The sequence below is a fragment of the Schistocerca cancellata genome, chromosome 8 (assembly GCF_023864275.1).
Source record: "Schistocerca cancellata isolate TAMUIC-IGC-003103 chromosome 8, iqSchCanc2.1, whole genome shotgun sequence".
Lineage (NCBI taxonomy): Eukaryota > Metazoa > Arthropoda > Insecta > Orthoptera > Acrididae > Schistocerca > Schistocerca cancellata.
In genome coordinates this window covers 530,887,652-530,908,317 of record NC_064633.1, presented here as the reverse complement: position 1 = coordinate 530,908,317, position 20,666 = coordinate 530,887,652, and the positions used below count along the sequence as shown (strand labels likewise).

The following is a 20,666-nucleotide window of genomic DNA, read 5'->3' as shown; positions in this document are numbered from 1 at the left end:
TCAGCTATTTTACCACTCAAATGACAAAACAGACCTACAACTGCTACTGTCTCATTTCCTATTATAATGTCCTCAGCGTCGCCCGATTAATTCGACTACGCTAGGTTACCATAGTTTTGATGTTTGTCTTGTAACCTGTTTTGAAGACAATGTCGATTCCGTTCAAGTACTCTTCAAGGTCCTTTGTCGTCTCCGACCGAATTGTAATGTCATGGACAAACCTCAAAATTTTAATTTCTTCTTCCTAAACTTCCCAAATTTCTCCTTGGTTTTCTTCAAAGCTCACGCAATCTAAGGATGGAATAAAATCTGTGATAGGCTAAAGCTCTTGTCTTACTCCATCCTTAACCACTGCTTCCGTTCTGTGTCCTTCGGCTCTTACAACTGCCAAATGGTTTCTGTACAAGTTCTAGATAATTTTTTGTTTCGTGTATTTCACCTCTGTTTCTTTCAGACTTTGAACAAATGAATTCCAGTCGACACTGTCAAAATTTTCTCCAAATATAAACAATCCTATGAGCGTACGATTGTCTTTCTTGTAACATGCGCGCTGTTGTGTCATATCAGTAAAGATGCCTGTTTAGATGTAACAGAGTCCCACGGTGCCTTAATATTGAGAAGGGAATCAAATAAATACAAGTTCCCCAGGGAAGCTTCAGTAACTGATAAAAAATGGAAAATTGTAAGTTCTGGGACAGCCAAGAAGCTGCATGGAACCTTTCACATGTCTGGGAAACAGAAGTTACATTAACATTAATTCAGCCAATCCACAAAAAAGGAGATACAACTGACTCTAACAACTTTAGGGGAATTTGTCTCGTACCAGTGACTTACACAATTCTTTCAAAATCATCACAAGAAAGACTGGAGAGCCAATTGGATCAGCAATTAGAAGATTACTAAGGAGGGTTTAAAAAAGGTCGAACCTGTGTGGAATAAATTTTAAGGATGAAATTTATAATCAGATATAGATGAAAGGGATCTCAAAGTATTTATATAACATTTGTAAACTTAAAGACAACATGATTTGATTGACAGCATCTAAAAAGAGTTGCAATCATAAAAGACACAGAAATAAACACAAAACGCAAAATTAAATTTTTAGGTGAAACCTCCAGAGGTCTTGAGATCAAAACTGGTGCAAGACAGAATTGATTGTTTGTATTTCGCCGACGATCTTGCCATCTTAGCTTAATGTATAAAAGATGGAACAATGCAGAGAAATCTTCGGCAAGAGAAAGTTTCAAAAACAGATCAATACGTAAAGTTAAGAAGAAAACAGAGTGTATGGCATTTCCGAGGGTCGCTCCGAAACGCACAGAAACTGGATGTGGAGGAATAAAAACGCAAATTTTTTTTTGTAAGAGTTGGAATAATACATCTCAATGCTGAATGCTAACTTAGCAAGGGCAAGGAAAATGAAAGTGGCTTTTCAGTTAGCAAAAAAGTTGTATAGCAAGAAATCCTCATCCATAAATGCAAAAGTCCGGCACTGCAACACTGTTATTAGACCACAATGCCTTCATGCTTCACAATGTCTGTCTTAAAATACAGGCAAATAATTAGATGATAGAAAAAGAAGGAAACTAGAATAGTCAGAATAATTTTTGAAACAAAATATGACAATGGGAAATGGAAATTAAGAAGTAGTAAAAAAGTGTATGAAAGAACCGAACTAATATTAGGCACAGGGAGTTAAAGACGAGTTGTATTGTATGGACACCCAAAACGATAGATGAGAAAAGAATAACAAGAATTTCAACTTTTTTGACAGAAACTCAAAAACATCACTGATGCGGATGAAAGAAGTTAAAGCAGACCTGAAGGAAATGGAAATAATGGAGAAAGAAAGAGGAAAGAGAAAGAAGTTCAGACCAAAAGTAAAAAGTTTCAAGGACTTCCAAGCGAAATGCAAGAAAAAGATAGGCGCAATATGGATGGCAAGAAGAAAGAACAAAGTACGGAAAGAATGAAAACCTACTGGACAGGAAGAAAGGCGGAAAGAAAGACGTTGGTACAAAAACGTGTAATAGGCATTTGTTAGCGTAACATGGCGCTAGGATTATAAACTTCAAATGTTGACAGAGTCACTTGCAATCTGTTCCAGTGATCAGAACCCTGCGGTTCGTCATAACTATAAATTGTTTACTAATTTGTCTCACAGAACAGGAACTAGCAACATAAACAAGCGAAAGATTATAACGATGTAAAAATGTGGTGTCTTTGCTCAGAGATAATTCATTACTAATTACATTCTGGACCATAGGTACTTATAACAGTTACAAAGCCGTTTCAGTCTTACAACAACTCGTTAAAAGTATTACTATTGCAAATACACGGCATTGAAGCCACAAATAAAAATTAAATAAAATAAAAATGGTCAGTCAGAAAACAGAATGTGGAGAGAGCTACAGTGCATCATCTGTTATACCTACGAAGCTCCTAAAGAGACTCACTGGCACTGTATTAGCCTTTTCATTTAGTGTGTTCTGTCCATGTTTTCTGTTGTGAACGAAAATTTCCAGTTCTTCGTAAAGACTGAGCTTGCGGCCTTTGTTTATTTTGTGAAGTATCATTATATTGTCCTGTATGTTATCACACGAATGTAAGAGTTGCTTTCTCCACCAAAAATAAAGTAGGTAATAGACTGCCGCACAGTACAGAAGCCAGTAAAGATATATTCTGCAACTCATGTGTATATAAGGTAAAATGCAATCAATGCCTCATATAGTGTTTCGGTCATACCGGACGAAACTTCTGAACAGATTCAAAGAAAACGTTAATGCGTTTAGATATAACACAGCTAATAAATCTGCCTTACCTACACACGTTCAGTACACAACACATTCCTTTGGTAAAATAGAGGACAATCTAATTATACTTCACAAAATAAACAAAGGCCAGAAACTCAATCTTTGAGAAGAACCGGAGGTTTCAATTTGCAATAGAAAACATGAACAGAACACACTAAATGCAAAAGCTCAGACAGTGACAACGAGCCTCGCAGATATACTACTTGATGCACCATAATCCTTTCCACTCTCCACTTCATGAGTGACCTTCATAAAAGATAATTCCAATAACACTGTACAGAAGCAATAAGAATTAAGTAATGTTGATACTAAGTCAGCTAGTTTTATATTTTCTTTATTTGTGTCTTTAATGTCATGTATTTGCAACATTAATAATTTAATAATTTGTAAAGAACGAAACAATTTTATAATCGTTATATTTATCTATGGTCCACAATGTAAATTAGTAATGAATGGTATCTGAGGCAAGTCACTATATTTTTGCACCGTTATAATCTCTGGTTTGTTATACTATTGGCTCCTGTTCTGTGAGACAGATTAAGTTAAGAATTAATATTTATGACGCACCGCAGGGTTCTGTGCACTGGAAAAGGTTGTAAGTAACGCCGTCACCCTTTAAAATTTATAATATTAGTGCCATATTACGCAAAAAAGTGCTTGTTATACGTTTTTGTAGCAAAATGAAACCACTACAAAGAACTGGCTAGATCCAACTAAAAAAAAATTAACGTAATATTTTTGTGCGTAAATTTTCGAAACGCGTCATGGGATGAAATAAAAAGAGTGACTGGTGCAGTCTTTTGGTTTTAGTTGAACTTTAAGGCGACTGAAGTAATTTCATGTGGTCCTCTCAGTGGGTTAAAGAAGTAAAGAAAGAAAGAGAGACGGAGTAGAAGGCGGCTGGTGCTGGCGGCGCTCACCTTCTCGATGCCGGTGGTGGAGCTCTTGATCTTGCTGGTGAGGCCGTTCTTGAGCAGCTGGAAGCGCTTGGCGGTGGACGTGGAGAAGAAGGTGTCACGCAGCGAGTCGAGCGTGCGGTGGCGGCGGTAGATGAGCTCCTCGTTGAGCGACGCCTGCTTCTGGATGTTCTGCCGCACGCGCTCCTTCTCGCGCAGCCGCTCCGTCGACATCATCAGCTCCTCGTTCATCGAGCTCTGCTTGAACACGTTCCCGCAGCGACGGACCCCGCCCGCCGACACCTGGGACACAGCAGGGCGGTCTGTGACGCACCACTCCCAGCCGCGCCTGGACGCCGGGGCTGGTTTCCGATGTCCGGAGGAGGGGGTTCTGTCCAGCCCGGAGAAGATGGCTCGGTCTTTCCATAGAGCATAGAACGGGGCGTTTCCTATGAAAACCACTTGGGTACCTACAGCGCCTAGTGCAGCACCCGTCGTGCCGCGTTTTCTGTGTTTGCTTGTTTACTCACTACCTCATTAAACCTTTCTACGTCTACGTTTATACTCCGCATTCCACCCAACAGTGTGTGGTGGAGGACACTTTACGTGCCACTGTCATTACCTCCCTTTCCTGTTCCTGTCGCGTATGGTTCGCGGGAAGAACGACTGCCGGAAAGCCTCCGTGCGCGCTCGAATCTCTCTAATTTTACATTCGTGATCTCCTCGGGAGGTATAAGTAGGGGGAAGCAATATATTTGATACCTCATCCAGAAACGCAGCCTCTCGAAACCTGGACAGCAAGCTACACCGCGATGCAGAGTGCCTGTCTTGCAGAGTCTACCATTTGAGTTTGCTGACCATCTCCGTAACGCTATCACGCTTACCAAATAACCCTATGACGAAACGCGCCGCTCTTCTTTGGATCTTCTCTATCTCCTCCGTCAACCCGATCTGGTACGGATCCCACACTGATGAGCAATACTCAAGTATAGGTCGAACGAGTGTTTTGTAAGCCACATCCTTTGTTGATGGACTACATTTTCTAAGGACTCTCCCAATGAATCTAGACCTGGTACCCGCCTTACCAACAATTAATTTTATATGATCATTCCACTTCAAATCGTTCCGTACGCATACTCCCAGATATTTTACAGAAGTAACTGCTACCAGTGTTTGTTCCGCTATCATATAATCATACAATAAAGGATCCTTCTTTCTATGTATCTTTCTATATATTCTGTCGGGTTTGGTTTAGATTTGTTAGAAATCACGTCAACTACAACTTGTTCATTTGACATGGCCAAAGGCAGAACACGGGACGAAACTTTGTTTACATACAGATGAGACGATACGCGTTCGACGATACTCCACAGTACACGACTGATGCTCGTGCCTCGCCATTGTACAGTCACGTTATAATCATAGTGCGTTACTACTTCTTCATATTCTTATCGTCTGCTGAAATGCAAGTATACGTGACCTAAGAGTAAGCTCTAATGGAGAAGTGTTGACAAATAACGTAGTTCAGCTCTGTCGAGAAGAAAGATTTGCTTCCTTTTAAAAAATGTAAAAAATAAAATGGATATTTCTGGTTGAGAGGGAATTCATCGTAGCATGGTGTGCGTTCTTTGTGAGAACAATGAGAGAGAAAACGAGGCAGGTGTGAAGTGACCTACAACTGTGATCTGAACTCCAACTTTAGTTACTAGATCGTAAAACAACAGTTTTTTGATCGAACAGTCCACGACAGTTGGTCAGCGGGCCTGACGAAGGTGACATGTCTGCTCCGAAATATTGTACCCGCTGGACACTATGAACCGGCAGCATACCCATGGACTGTAAATACGCCGGGAGAAACTGAAAATCACAAACAGTTTTAATTTCGTACGTTCCTCTCTAGAAGAATGTATTAATAGCAATTGTATTAGACGTTTGTTTCAGTTATCAGACAGTAACATAAGTTCTATTTTATTTATATTTTCATTTCCTACGTTTTCCCCGTAGAATATATAAAAAGCGAAAGCACTGTTGACTCCTACAATCACAGCTGTATTATTCGACCGTATAACAAGTTTTATTTTCCTATTGTTCAAAAAATGGCTCTCAGCATTATGGGACTTAACAGTGGAGGTCATCAGTTCCCTAGAACTTAGAACTACTTAAACCTAACTAACCTAAGGACATCACACACATCCATACCCGAGGCAGGATTCGAACCTGCGACCGTAGCGGCCGCGTGGTTCCAGACTGCAGCGCCTAGAACCGCTCGGCCACTCCGGGCGGCTTTCCTATTGTTCATTTCGATTGTTTTTCCCGTAGAGGTTCAAATGGCTCTGAGCACTATGGGACTTAACAACAGTGGTCATCAGTCCCCTAGAACTTAGAACTACTTAAACCTAACTAACCTAAGCACATCACACACGTCCATGCCCGAGGCAGGATTCTAACCTGCGACCGTAGCAGTCACGCAGCTCCGGACTGAGCGCCTAGAACCGCGAGACCTTTCCCGTAGACTTATGTTAAAAGAATGTACGTTTGTTCTGTTTGCTGTACTTGTACGAAGTACAGTTCAGCAACTCTATTACATTTTGACTGAGCGCAGATACATCACTCGCGCGTCATTCAGAACTAACAGCACATGTCAACAATTTGCAACGCGCTCAGCTAACAGGGCAGTTGTAAACTGAACAGGTTCTGCAGAAATTAGCGAACATGTTTTTCTTTCATTGCCAGCCTCGATTTGTGTCGGCAGCATACGAAGAACAGAAATACGAGGCAACTCCGCAAAAGCACGTAGCAGGCTGCAAAAGCCACGATCTCACGATCTCAAACACATCTTACGTATTTTTCTCGAGAATGAAAAGAAATACGACTTTCCTTCCACCGTTAAAAACAATTTCGTTATGTTAACTATATTTTATGCGCAGCAACCTATGTTCTTAAACCCACCACACTTAAACTGGCCAGCGACTACATTTTTCACTCCAGAGTTTTCCAAATATGTGCGGTTTTGTATTTTAAGTATCACACTAACTATGGACAATAATGAAAAGAAAACAAGTTCATTATCAAGCTACAATATGTTGCTACAAGATGCGGAAAAATAATATTTTCTTGCCGAATAGTTTCCTCAAAGTCGAATGTGAAAGACTGCATAACGGAGAACACGCGCGAATCCCAAAGTAGTAGTTTTTATATTTTTCGCGATAACTGAAAGTTTTATTGAGAAAATAGCTACAGAGGCGGATGTAGCTTTGCTTCATCTACGTGAAACGATTTTGTTGACATGAAATTTCATACCCTGTGCATTGTGTCGCACCTGTTGCTTGGAGCGACCAGCACTTCAGCGGTTATGGGGTACCCAAAGAGACAGGGAAGCTTGACACACCTCGCGCGACCCAAAGGCACCTTTGTTCTGTGCTCTGTGGGTATTTCGGTAATCCTTGTAATGGATTGTGGTCGCTGCTTACTCTGCGGGAGGGTTGAGTAGAAGCTGGTGTGGGTGGGGGAGGGGGAGATGGCGACAGGAAGGGCATGAGACAACCCTCGAGCACTTACATTGCCATATCCATTTAACGTGCCGACCCCGAGAAGATGTGGGATAAAGGCGAGTAAAAAAGCCAGATGGAGTTGGGGTATGATGAGCTGAGAACGTCGTTTAGCATTCGATTTGTCGGACCTCGGAACCTCCACGAAAGTGATTAAATTTCTACAGGATACCTATTTATTACTGGTGCTGTAGTAGTGACAATTTATTCCCGTGTCGCGGATCAAAGGGGAACTGGCGACTCTTATTTAAAGTGGTTTTAATACTGTAGTTGTGCTGAGAATTAAACGAGTGATACGAGAACTATCTTCTGACATGAAAATTTTCTGCTATTGAAGCAGAAAAATATTTACGCTGTAAGAAAAGTTGCTTTTTCCCGCTGCTTAATATTTATCTCTTCTTGTCTCCTAAACTATAACTGTGTAGTTACTTTCAGTAGTACATGTCGACAACCTGTGCAGACCTTCTGGTCTCTAGAGTCGGTAACAGTGAAGTAATAACTTAAAATTTCACGTATGACGCAGAATTTTTAGCAAAACAACATCCTATATGTAGTAAGCGACAAAAATTTTTCCCTTTACACTTTATACGGGGGTCAAAGCGACAAGAAGTTTCGGACAGGTGCGAATTTATTCTTTCAGTTTGTTGGACGTCGGTGGGTGCTATGTTTCCCTTAGACGACAGCAGTACTCTATGGTTCATTGGCGTGACATGAGTTTGCAGCGCGCTGCGAGGAACATTTTACTATTATAGGGACGAACATTTTACTATTGTAGACGCGGTGCAGTGCGGGGCGACAATGATAGCGGAGGCAGCAAAGGCAAAACATGCAGCGCAGTGATCGATCTAAAAACCTGTTAATTTTGGCCCTCCGACAGTGTACGGGAGTTAGGCAAGTGGAGGAAGACTCTATATTATTGGAAGAGTACTCAGGAAGGGCAAAGCAGGCACACAAATGTTCTTACATCGTGAAGAAGCACGAGCGTATTACATTTTAGTAGCAAAATATTTGCTCGACGATGCGGAGGAATGCCAGTTCCCACTGCGTTACAATTCAGACGTATCAGAAAGTAACGAACTGACCGAGGACAACATGATACGCTTGGTAGGTGTAGGCGGTTACGGCCAAGCTGAGGGATTCACTGTGAGTAGCGGGCCGAACTTTAATCGTCGTTCACAGTATTGGTCACTGCAACAATAACATCCAACTCAGTAGAACTGAGGTTAAAGGCTCAGTACAAACATATTTGCAAATATGTTACACTGGACCTAGTCAAAGACAATTCTTCTTACAGGTTTCATTCTCCTTAGAGTTTTCATTCATTTTTCTTCTGATTTCTGTCCAAACGAACTCCTTTTGCATCTAATTTCTCCACTCGGCGTCAGCCATGTTCCACAAAATATGCTGTTTTGGTACCAACTCGGTAAGCTGCCCATTCTCTGGGACAGAGAGGCGGTCAGCCGATAAGTCTGGTAAATGTTTCAATAAACAATTTGTGGTGTCACCGCCAGACACCACACTTGCTAGGTGGTAGCCTTTAAATCGGCCGCGGTCCTCTAGTATACGACGGACCAGCGTATAGCCACTGTCAGTGATTGCAGACCGAGCGCCGCAACACGGCAGGTCTAGAGAGACTTCCTAGCACTCGCCCCAGTTGTACAACCGACTTTGCTAGCGATGGTTCACTGACAAATTACGCTCTCATTTGCCGAGACGATAGTTAGCATAGCCTTCAGCTACGTCATTTGCTACGACCTAGCAAGGCGCCATTATCATTTGCTATTTATCTTGTGATGCATGTACCGTCCAATTATGGATTAAAGTTAAGTATTCCAGAAGCTCCGTACTTTTTTTACTAGACTCAACTCCTTTAACTGTTCCAGACCTCACGCCAGCTTGCGTGAGCTTAAACGCGTGCCTTTCGGCTTCCTCCTAGTGGCTTGGCTGTCTTGCCAAGTCACAACACAATAAGATCGGAATAATTATATTCTCAGACGCTGCTCATGCGCGCGAAAGAAACACTGCAGCTATCACCTAATCGCTGCTGCTCGCAAGGGAAACTCCCCATTGGACCGCGTCCACCGCCCCCGCCCGCAGATTTGGTGGTAAGATGGCCTAATGTATAGCCCGTCAAAAACGGAACACAAATCAAGCAGGAAAACAAGAAGAAAATGCAATGAAGAGCGAGGAAAGAAGCAAAATAGAACTAGTGACCAGACTAAGCTCAAGATGTGCAACATCCAGTGAATACTAATACGCACGGCACTAATGCGAAGTGGAATATCCGTGTTTAAATCTCCCTCGTGCCCCATATGTTATTTTTCACATAATTATGGTCTGTCCGCCCAGTCACTGTCGTATCTGTTCGCTGTATTCAAATTTATGTCTGTGTCGTGGTGTAACATCCGTTTGCAACAGCGAGGAGTAAGGAAGGGCCCTCCAGACGTACGTACCTCCTATTTGTTCCACATAAGTATCACGCGTTACGACCTTTGCGTTCCGTTTTGGAAGTTTTGATTCTTGAATTTGTTGTAACATAGTTCTGGGGTAACGGGCGAGTTGTGGCGCCCTGGAAGTGTTCTAAGTTCAGAGTTGGCGGCCACCGCTCGGACCGCTCGGCGAGGCGCTGCTCGTTAGCAAGCGCGTGATGCCGCACAACGGCCGGACCACGCGGTTGGTAATTCCTTGGTGACGCTGTGTCGATGAAAGAGACTTGTACGCCGTGACAGACAGCAGACATTTCACAGTTCGTATACAAATTAATAGCAGCCAGATGAATCATTATACCTCAAGAAGAATAATGTACGTTACCATTATTTGCACGAGATTCTGATGGTGTAATCAGATTTTCAATATCTTTACTACTTTAAAGTTTAGTATCTGGAAAGCTATTGGTGTAAACCTAAATGGGTATAAATTACAGGCACGTAACTTGAATAATACATGAGTTATTGGAGCTCAAAGTTGCCGATTACTATCGATCGCATCAGGCCATAAGGACTTCACAGTTACATGAAAAAACGGTAGCAGCATGCTTATAAATATATTTATTCATCTATGTCTTTGTTTATATCCGATATATGCTATTCATGAAGAAATTGGTTAAATGTTTACAGCGTTTTAGAAAGCACAGAGACATTAGGCGACTGGCCAACGTTTTGTTGCTATTCCTTTAATATATGTTTATTTAATTTGTTTATGTGTTTAATAATGTGTGTTAGAGCGTGTTTATGGTGCAGCAGTAGGAATATCTGTTTAATTTCAAGTTATTTAAATGTAAATCCGATATTTCAAATGTGTTTCATTATGTTTGTGAATGTGCGTTGGCTTGAAGATATGGCAGGAGCGCTCTAGCCAATCACAGCGCTCGTGAATGGGGAGACTGGATGAAAGTGGGAGAGGAGCATCGTTTCGAGAGAGGACAGGGGGGGGGGGGGGACGACACAGGACACGAGGAGTGCTGAACGTGGAGCAGCGATGGTCGGTCGCAGGAACTATGTGGCGAGTGGAGCAGACAGATAGAAATACCGGGTGATCAAAAAGTCAGTATAAATTTGAAAACTTAATAAACCACGGAATAATGTAGATAGAGAAGTACAAATTGACACACATGCTTGGAATGACATGAGGTTTTATTATAACAAAAAAAAACAAAGTTCACAAAATGTCCGACAGATGGCGCTGGACAGCAAAACGTCAGTGACTGCACATGACAATCGTGTATAAAAGGAGCTGTAATGAGAGAGAGAATCAGATGCGCCAGCAGTCGCAGCATGTTGACATTACCTGAAAAGGCGCTTTTAGTGAAGCTATATTATCGGAATCGGGAATGTGCTAGTTCAGCGCTACGATCCTATCGCCATAGGAAGGGGATTCGAACGGGTAAAGGTCCGTTGACAAATGCAGCTGTGGCGAGAATGATTTCGAAGTTCGAAGCCACGGGTTCTTTAGACGATAGACCCCGTAGTGGCTGACCGAGCACAAGGCGTAATGCTGCTGAGACAGTTCAGGAAGAAATGGAGGCTGTGGCGGGTTCGTCTATGCATGGGGAAGTCAGCGCTCGTGCAGTCGCTTGTCGCACCGGCATTCCATACACTACTGTTTGGTTGGCACTGAGGCGTACCCTCCGATGGTATCCGTACAAAATCCATCGGCATAATGAACTGTTACCTGGCGATTTAGTGAAGCGGAGGGCATTTGCGGTGTGGGCGTTTCAAAAGATGGCGGAAGATGACGATTGGTTGAGTAAAGTGTTGTGGACCGACGAAGCTCATTTCACGCTCCGAGGGTATGTCAACGCCCACAACGGCAGAATTTGGGCTACCGAAAATCCTAGAACTGTCGTGGAAACTCCATTGCACGACGAGAAAGTCACGGTGTGGGTTGGATTTACCACAATTACCGTTATCGGGCCTTTTTTCTTCGAGGAAATGCGCGATTCTGGTTTTGTAACTGATACCGTGACGGGTGAGAGGTACCCCGATATGTTACAGAATCGCATCATCCCCAGCCTGGCTGATCAACACCTGCTGGAACGTATGATGTTTATGCAGGATGGCGCTCCACCCCATATTGCTAGACGCGTGAAAGATCTCTTGCGCGCGTCGTTTGGTAATGATCGTGTGCTCAGTCGCCACTTTCGTCATGCTTGGCCTCCCAGGTCCCCAGGCCTCAGTCCCTGCGATTATTGGCTTTGGGGTTACCTGAAGTCTCAAGTGATCGACCGACATCTCTAGGGATGCTGAAAGACAACATCCGACGCCAATGCCTCACCATAGCTCCAGACATGTTTTACAGTGCTGTTCACAACATTATTCCTCGACTACAGATTTTGTTGAGGAACGATGGTGGACATATTGAGCATTTCCTGTAAAGAACATCATCTTTGCTTTTTCTTACTTTGTTATGCTAATTATTGCTATTCTGATCAAATGAAGCGCCATCTGTCGGAAATTTTTTGAACTTTTGTATTTTTTTGGTTCTAATAAAACCGCATGTCATTCCAAGCATGTATGTCAATTTGTACCTCTCTATATACATTATTCCATGATTTTTCAGTTTTAAAATTTATCTGACTTTTTGTTCACCCGGTACTTCGGAGTGCCGACTTGTGAACTTGTGAGATTTCCGTCGCTTCTACAGTGAAGACGTAGTGTCCGTTTAGATGTGAATATCTCACGAGCTATGTTGTCGTTCATAACTAGTTACGTGCAGTATGAATCTATTGTTTCCCCGTTACTCAACTTATATTTTATTTAATTGCTGGACTATCGACACCAATAAGTGTTTTGCAGAAATATACCGCATTCTCAAAAGTGCTTCTGCTATCGTATTAATCATTTAAAGTCGTTAAAATAGTACCTGCAGATTTTATTTAATTGCAATCTTTCAGTTATAAATTTGTATATTAATTCACAATTGGCAAGTGATAAGAAACTTCGACCATTCGATTCTACATCTACATATACATCTACATTTATACTCCACAAGCCACCAAACGGTGTGTGGCGGAGGCACTTTAGTGTCACTGTCATTACCTCCCTTTTCTGTTCCAGTCGCGTATGGTTCGCGGGAAGAACGACTGCCGGAAAGCCTCCACGCGCTCGAATCTCTCTAATTTTACATTCGTGATCTCCTCGGGAGTTATAAGTAGGGGGAAGCAATATATTCGATCCCTCATCCAGAAACGCACCCTCTCGAAACCTGGACAGCAAGCCGGCCGCGGTGGCCGTGCGGTTCTGGCGCTGCAGTCCGGAATCGCAGGTTCGAATCCCGCCTCGGGCATGGGTGTGTGTGATGTCCTTAGGTTAGTTAGGTTTAAGTAGTTCTAAGTTCTAGGGGACTTACTGACCTAAGATGTTGAGTCCCATAGTGCTCAGAGCCATTTGAACCATTTTGAACCTGGGCAGCAAGCTACACCGCGATACAGGGCGCCTTTCTTGCAGAGTCTGCCACTGGAGTTTGTTAAACATCTCCGTAACGCTATCACGGTTACCAAATAACCCTGTGACGAAACGCGCCGCTCTTCTTTGGATCTTCTCTATCTCTTCCGTCAACCCGATCTGGTACGGATCCCACACTGATGAGCAATACTCAAGTATAGGTCGAACGAGTGTTTTGTAAGCCACCTCCTTTGTTGATGGACTACATTTTCTAAGGATTCTCCCAATGAATCTCAACCTGGTACCCGCCTTACCAACAATTAATTTTACGTGATCATTCCACTTCAAATCGTTCCGTACGCATACCCCCAGATATTTTACAGAAGTAGCTGCTACCAGTCTTTGTTCCGCTATCATATAATCATACAATAAAGGATCCTTCTTTCTATGTATTCGCAACACATTACATTTGTCTATGTTAAGGGTCAGTTGCCATTCCCTGCACCAAGTGCCAATCCGCTACAGATCTTCCTGCCTTTCGCTACAATTTTCTAATGCTGCAACTTCTCTGTATACTACAGCATCATCCGCGAAAAGCCGCATTCATGTGTGTATTCATATTGTATACTGTAGACTCAGCAGTATTTGGCTTGTAATATGGCAACTACGTATCCCAGCCCCTTGACAGCGAAACCAGCCAAAACATTTCAACTTTGAGTCGGAGGGTACGTAGTTGAGGACCATCACACCTTTTATTTTTATTGGAAATCTCCCATAGTTCACACCCAATTATTTGCTGTTGCTCTGTGTGAGGTCTGTGCGGCATCTCGCCTGCTCTCACTATTCATCACGTTTACCTGCGACGATAATATAGTCATGTCACATGAATCATGTTTTACAACCAATTTATAATATGATAATAGCCATGACAACAGAAGGAGAGCAGACATGTCAATGACCAAATGGATAATTCATAATTTTGTGAAAAAAGTGGAATGAAGAAGATCTGAACACGGATCTAGCGCTTTACAGTCCAACACCGTGACCAGGCAACCACGGCACAGTGGTCTTCCCAGTATGCTCCACGTTGTACATCTTCAGCTTGGACCGTTCACTGTTTCTATGCTGCTTCTTTTTTCACAGTTCAGTACACCTTCTTCCTGTTTTCGTGGTTGATCTGTGTTCAGTTTTTTTACGGGCTATTCACTGCGCCATGTTATGGCTAAATCTGAGGGTGGTGGTGGTAAGTTCCCATGAGACCAAATTGCCGAGGTCGTCGGTCCCTAGACTTACACACTACTTAATCCAACTTAAAGTAACTTACGATAAGGACAACACGCACACCCATGCCCGAGAGAGGATCCGAAACTCCGACGGGGGGCAGCCGCGCGAACCGTGGCAAGGCGCCCATAGACTGCGCGGCTACCCCGAGTGGCATCTCGGCGGGGGGTGGAGGGGGGGGGGAGAGTAGGGGGTACTATGGGGAGTTTCCCTTGTGAGTTGGACTTTCCCCACTAGTCCAACCAAGCAATCGCTGCAACGTGCAGGACAGACTCTTCCCGAAGCACGCAAACGTTACTTGCAGGTGGTGCCCGCACCGGCCCTGCGTTGCCCGCACCCTAGGAAAACGGTCGGGCATGTTTGCCTTGTGCGAGTGGGGACTGCGGTCTCACACGCGTTTTACGCAGCACGTTGCGGGAAATTCCCGCAGACAGGAAATCGTAGCTTCAGCACGACGCACCGAATCTCGCAGGACGGGCGAGAGAAGCGTTTCAACATTTCTCTGGAACTCAAGGGAAAGTGACCTCTGAGAGAGTCTCTTAATCCCGTATGGGAGAAACCGTCTCTATTTACCTCGACGGCGACTGGACTTTAAACTTTGTTCTTCCTGTTTTATTGGAGAGGAAGTCGGGCCATCGTGACGAAACTCTTTGAAATCGTTTTCACGTCAACTTCCTTCTGAACAGAACCGACGATGTGGCGATGGGCTTCAAGCTGTCACCAGTGGCAGCGAACATGTTTATTTATTTATTTTTTTATCATTTATCGGCTTTCTGAATGTGTCCATACACGCATCTCAACAAACAAAATGTTGTATTACAGTTTATTTCGAGAATTCGTAGTATACATTATTTTATGCCGTAACACAGTATTAACGAAGGATTGGTTCGGTATAAAGCAAGATTTACAATGGGAGTGTACGAAAACGAGTAAACAAGACGAAAATGGAACACAAGGTACATAGTGAACCCACATGTTAACGCACGCATTTGAAGAAGTCCTTGACTCAGCAGTCCGAAAACCCTCAAGTTCTTCTGGGTACGTTCAGGATCTGGTTGCTTTTTCCTGTGCGTGGATGGGCTACAGCATTTGTAAGACTTTCTGCAACATCTGACCTAGCTGCACCAAAACATCAGTTTCATAATAGAAATCTAAGTGAACTAACAACCACAGTTCTTGGTCAAGAGGACTGCAGGTGGCACACTAGGACACAGCATTTATCGTAAACCAAAGCATACAGATTTATTAGAATGAAATGTTCACTCTACAGTGGAGCGTGAACTGATATGAAACTTCCTGGATGATTAAAATATGTGCCGGACAGGGACTCGAATGAGGGAACTTTGCCTACCACGGGCGGTGAGGACGGGTCGAAGGTCGCGCTTGGGTAGCTCTGTTGGTGGAGCACTCGTCCGCAAAAGCAAAGGTTGCGAGTTATAGTTTCGGTCCGGCTCATAGTTTTAATCTGCCATGAAGTTTCACACAGATTTATATACTTGCTCGCTTCCAGCTGTCACACCTAATTACAAAAACAAGGCGTCCTCAGCACAGTAGTGCACAGATCTCGCGAAATCTCCGACAGTGAGTATTTAGCCGAAGAATTACAGCACCTACAGACGATTTTTTGGAAAAAGTGGTTACTACCAACGTCAGAGCAAGCGGGCCATAAAACCGAAGGAACGTAGGCCGAACTTTTGGAGAAAGAAGAGAGACCTGTTTCGATAGTGTTTATTCCGCATGTCGGTAACACACGTGCGAAAACTGAAGGAAAGCTCTGGAAGCATGACGTCAAATGTGTATTTCGCCCGCCACTCAGGTCAAAACACAGATTGGGGTCTCTTAAAGACGAACAAGGATTCAGAAACCATGAATCGGCAGCATTCAGTATCAATGCTGGAAAATGTGCATAAGGCAGCCTATTCGGACGATGATGATGATTATGATGATTATTAGTGTTTTAGGGCGCACAACAACGAGGTTATCAGCGCCCGTTCCCAAAAGTTCAATTCAGAGCCGAATTGTGAGAGAATTGGTATTGTTCAAATTGCAAGATGGGACACAGCACATCAAAACAGGGAGATAAAACTAAAAATAAAATAGCAGTACAAACAGGTAAAAATAATTAACGGTGACTGAGTGACCACTTACAAATAATGGGTGAACAAACCACTGGACAGCACATTAAGACTTCAATCCCAATATTTTGGGAAGAAGGCCAGAAATCACACAAAAACGTAAAACTCTAGCGACACTCGGCTCATTATTAGTTAAAAGAGAGGGTAGGTCTGGTGGGAAACTGAAATCTTCCCTGAAACCCGCATATAAAACACACTCAGTTAAAATATGTCGTATCGACAGCTGTGTCCCACATGTCTGACACGTTGGTGGCTCCTCACGACGTAACAGAAAACCATGTGTCAAAGGACAATGTCCTATTCTAAGCCGTGTAAGGGCTACTTCCTCAGCGCGTCGTTGTCGGAAAGAGGTGAGCCACGGTCGGACAGAATCCTTCACCGCTCGCAACTTATTATCCCTCACGTCCAGCCACTGAGCCTCCCCCCAACGCATGACCTTCCGAGTCACGAAAGACGTAATGGCCTGCAGGGGGACGGAACAGCGAGCAGGAGGTGGGATGGAGCGAGCCTCCTTGGCAGCCGCATCTGCAAGTTCATTTCCAGGAATCCCTATGTGCCCTGGAACCCAGCAGAAAATTACGTCCTTACCCTGCTGTTGCAAGAGCAGGAGTGCGTCCTGCACCTCTTGCACCATCCGATCTGCTGGGTACATCTGTTCAAGAGCGTGTAGAGCACTTTGGGAATCGGAGCAGATGATGAATTTCGTGCCACGATGTCGGCGCATATGCTCTAATGCTTGCAGAATGGCAAACAGTTCTGCATAGTAAACTGAGAACTGCTCTGGGAGCCCTATCCGATGGACAGTATCGGGAAACACAGCAGAGCAGCCCATAAAATCCCCCTGTTTAGACCCATCCGTATATTCGGACGATACAGGAAAGATGCGTTGACTACAAGCATCACACAGATAAGAAATAAACAAGTCAGTTGTGGCGGACCACTGCCTCTCCAATGGACATGCCACAAATTATAACTGAAATAGGCCGTTGAAACAGGCCAACGTAGTCTGGGATTGTATTCTTCTGTGTCCACCAGAAGACGTGGGAGACAGCCACCAACAAAGAGGGCGCCGCACAGAAAGGCCAGCCTCCAGAGAAGTGCGTCTGTGGACATCTAGGTGCGTAATGAGCTGACAAATAAAGACAGTGGTTTCCAACTAAGGAAAATGGGATCCAGCCTTGAGCGTGCTCAAATCATAACGGTAATCTATGGGAAGATCCAGTCACGGAACGCCAGCCGAACAGTTTAGATCACACCATCTAGATGTGGCTCCTCTGCATGAGCGACGTTTCGAACCCTGCGGTGGCGGCACGCGACTCGTATGCTGGCAGCGCACATCCACCTCCACCACGTCAGCAGAGCCGCCTATGGGTACTGCAGACCCGAGCTCCACAGTGAGATTAAGAAGTCTAAAAGAGGGCTCCCAGCACGTGACGAAACAGGCCCCAGTTCAAGCCGACATCGACGCCGCCCCTACGTGTTTGTCAGGCTTACTCTTGAGTGTCTTGCACTCTTTGGAAACGTCACCAAGAGTCATGTGAGTCGGCTCCTGAGGGTGAAGAATGAAGGTCTAACGCTCTTTCAAGGGATTTCAGCACAGACAATCGCCTTCAGCTGACAGGCGTCCCTCAGCATCGGAATAGGTTCCTGATAGATGGCGAGCCTTTTGGTAAAAACGACGTTTCGCTTAAGGGCAACGATCCTCTTCTAGAAAAAGTCGTGGCAGAAGGCCAGCCCAACGATTGCAGATCTGGGACCCCGGGCCCACCATAGGCCAACTACCATATGGCCAGACCTGCTGTACGAGTGAACAATATTTGTAGGCAGAAACACAAGGAAAAAAGTCACCCCTAGACCAAAAGTTATGTGTAATAGATGACCAGAAAAGCATCGAAGACCACAGGAGTTACAGGAAAATTGGAACTGCACTTTTACTGCGTGAAAACAAAACATGGGAGTTCCTTATAAGGACCGAGAGACTAGCAAGACAAATTAGGCACCAGCACTGCCTAAAGATGCTAACAAGCCGGCTTGCGGAAATAATGCATCATTTGCAGGACATGACCCATCTGATTGACCGATAACATTTCAGAAGTAAAAGTAAGTCCATGGGAGTTGTGGATTTGAGAGGTTGACTTTCTGATTCATTCCAAAGGTGTTCCATTGGTTCAGGTCAAGACTATGGCCAGGCCAGGCCAGTCAACATCAGAAACGTTAATTTTCGCAAACCATTGCCTCTCAGGTATACTTTATTACAGGCTGAGTTGTTGATATAGTGATCATTTCCAAGGTTTTCGGCTGCTGTACACAGAAGAGAATGATATAAAATGTGATTGTGCCCTTCTTTATTTAGTTTTTTAGTAAACCCAGTATGGGAAGACACCAGTCATCAAAAACACCATCTTACCGTAACACCACGTCTGTACTCCAGATGTAATGGCAGGTAACATCGTACAGGCATTCGCCAAATCCAAACACATCCATTGGATTACCACTAGGTAGAGCATGACACATCATTCAAAATATTACTGTCCAGGAGTGTCAGTGTTTACATCACCTTATGTGTTATTTGGCATAAACTGCAGAAAGATGCGCCTCATATGAGGAGCTGCTTGATCATTTTACCCCACTCTTCTTAAGTTCTTCTGCACAGCCATGGTGTTAGATGGACTGCTGGTTGCACTTTGGAACTCACGAGTGATTCCTTCTGCCGATTTTATCCGATTTTTTACAACCACCCTCTGTAATGCTCAAGGATACCTGTCCATCAGTACGCAAAGTCTCCCTGATCTTCATTTAGCTGTTGTTCCTGTGCATTCCCACCACCAATAGTCGACTTGCACAGCTTTAGAAGGGTTGAAATGTCCCTGATGGATTTGTTAGTTAGGTTGCACAGTGACTGGTCTACATTTGAAGTCACTGACTGACACATTGTGCTCTTGCTGCTTGCCTACTGACAGTACAATGCTCCCCACCTTGTTCTATATTGGCGGGTCCTCCTCCACATTGCGTAGGTGTGCTAGAATAGTTTTTATTACATAGTATATACAAATATAGGCAGGTGTCAGCCCGTACAGTGTATGAGGTGGACACAGACAGGCGGCAGGTAGCAGTTAGAGGCTGGTGGCCCACCTTGAACTCGGGCAGCGCTTTGACGAGGTCGCGCAGGTCGCTGGGGTCCTCGCCCTCCTCGGCCTCCTCGCGCGCCTCGTCGTCGCACAGCGACTGCTTCTGCTTGACGAGGCGCGGCTTGGCCAGGCTGAGGCTCGACGATCCGCCGCCCGACCCGGACCCCGACCCGCCGCAACCCGAACCCGGGTTGGAGCCCGACGAGGCGGCGGTGGCCGTCGCCGCGGACAGCGCGGACGGCGTGCCCGCGGAGGCGGCGCCGGAGGCGGAGGCGGGGGCGGAGCCGGAGGCGGACGTGGAGGCGGCAGCCGACGAGGGCGGCCCCAGCGACGAGCAGGAGCCGAGCCGCGGGCTGCCGCTGCTGGCGCACTCGGGCGACGAGGCCCGCCCGCCGCCCGCGGGCAGCGACAGCGACAGCGCGCAGTCGCCCGCCGCCAGGCTGGGCACGCTCGACCGCGACCTGACGATGCCGCGCTGTCCCACCTGCCGAAACGCAACTCTCTGCTTACAGCGTATTGTGAGACGAGCCGCGGTGGAAGGAGCTCACGTGCTAGAATGCCACTCCCAACGATCCCCACACATGATCAAAGTTTGTCAACTTTGAGTATGCTTACTATATACACTACTGGCCATTAAAATTGCTACACCAAGAAGAAATGCAGATGATAAACGGGTATTCATTGGACAAATATATTATACTAGAACTGACATCTGATTACATTTCCACGCACTTTGAGTGCATAGATCCTGAGAAATCATTACCCAGAACAGCCACCTCTGGCTGTAATAACGGCCTTGATACGCCTGGGCATTGAGCAAAACGCCGCTTGGATGGCGTGTACAGGTACAGCTGCCCATGCAGCTTCAACACGATACCACAGTTCATCAAGAGTAGTGATTGGCGTATTGTGACGAGCCAGTTGCTCGGCCACCATTGACCAGACGTTTTCAATTGGTGAGAGATCTGGAGAATGTGCTGGCC

General features: G+C 44.8%; 1 protein-coding gene across 1 annotated transcript in view; it reads right to left on the bottom strand.

Annotated features, from left to right (window-relative positions):
- LOC126095667 (proteoglycan 4) overlaps nt 1-20,666 on the bottom strand; it is a 407,646-nt gene that overhangs the window by 99,216 nt on the left and 287,764 nt on the right. Inside the window, exons 10-12 of the mRNA XM_049910423.1 lie at nt 20,064-20,167; nt 19,688-19,814; nt 3,734-4,012 (exon numbers count right to left, since the gene is read on the bottom strand). Of these exons, the coding sequence (XP_049766380.1) occupies nt 3,734-4,012; nt 19,688-19,814; nt 20,064-20,167 (510 nt within the window). The remainder of the gene's footprint in view (nt 1-3,733; nt 4,013-19,687; nt 19,815-20,063; nt 20,168-20,666) is intronic.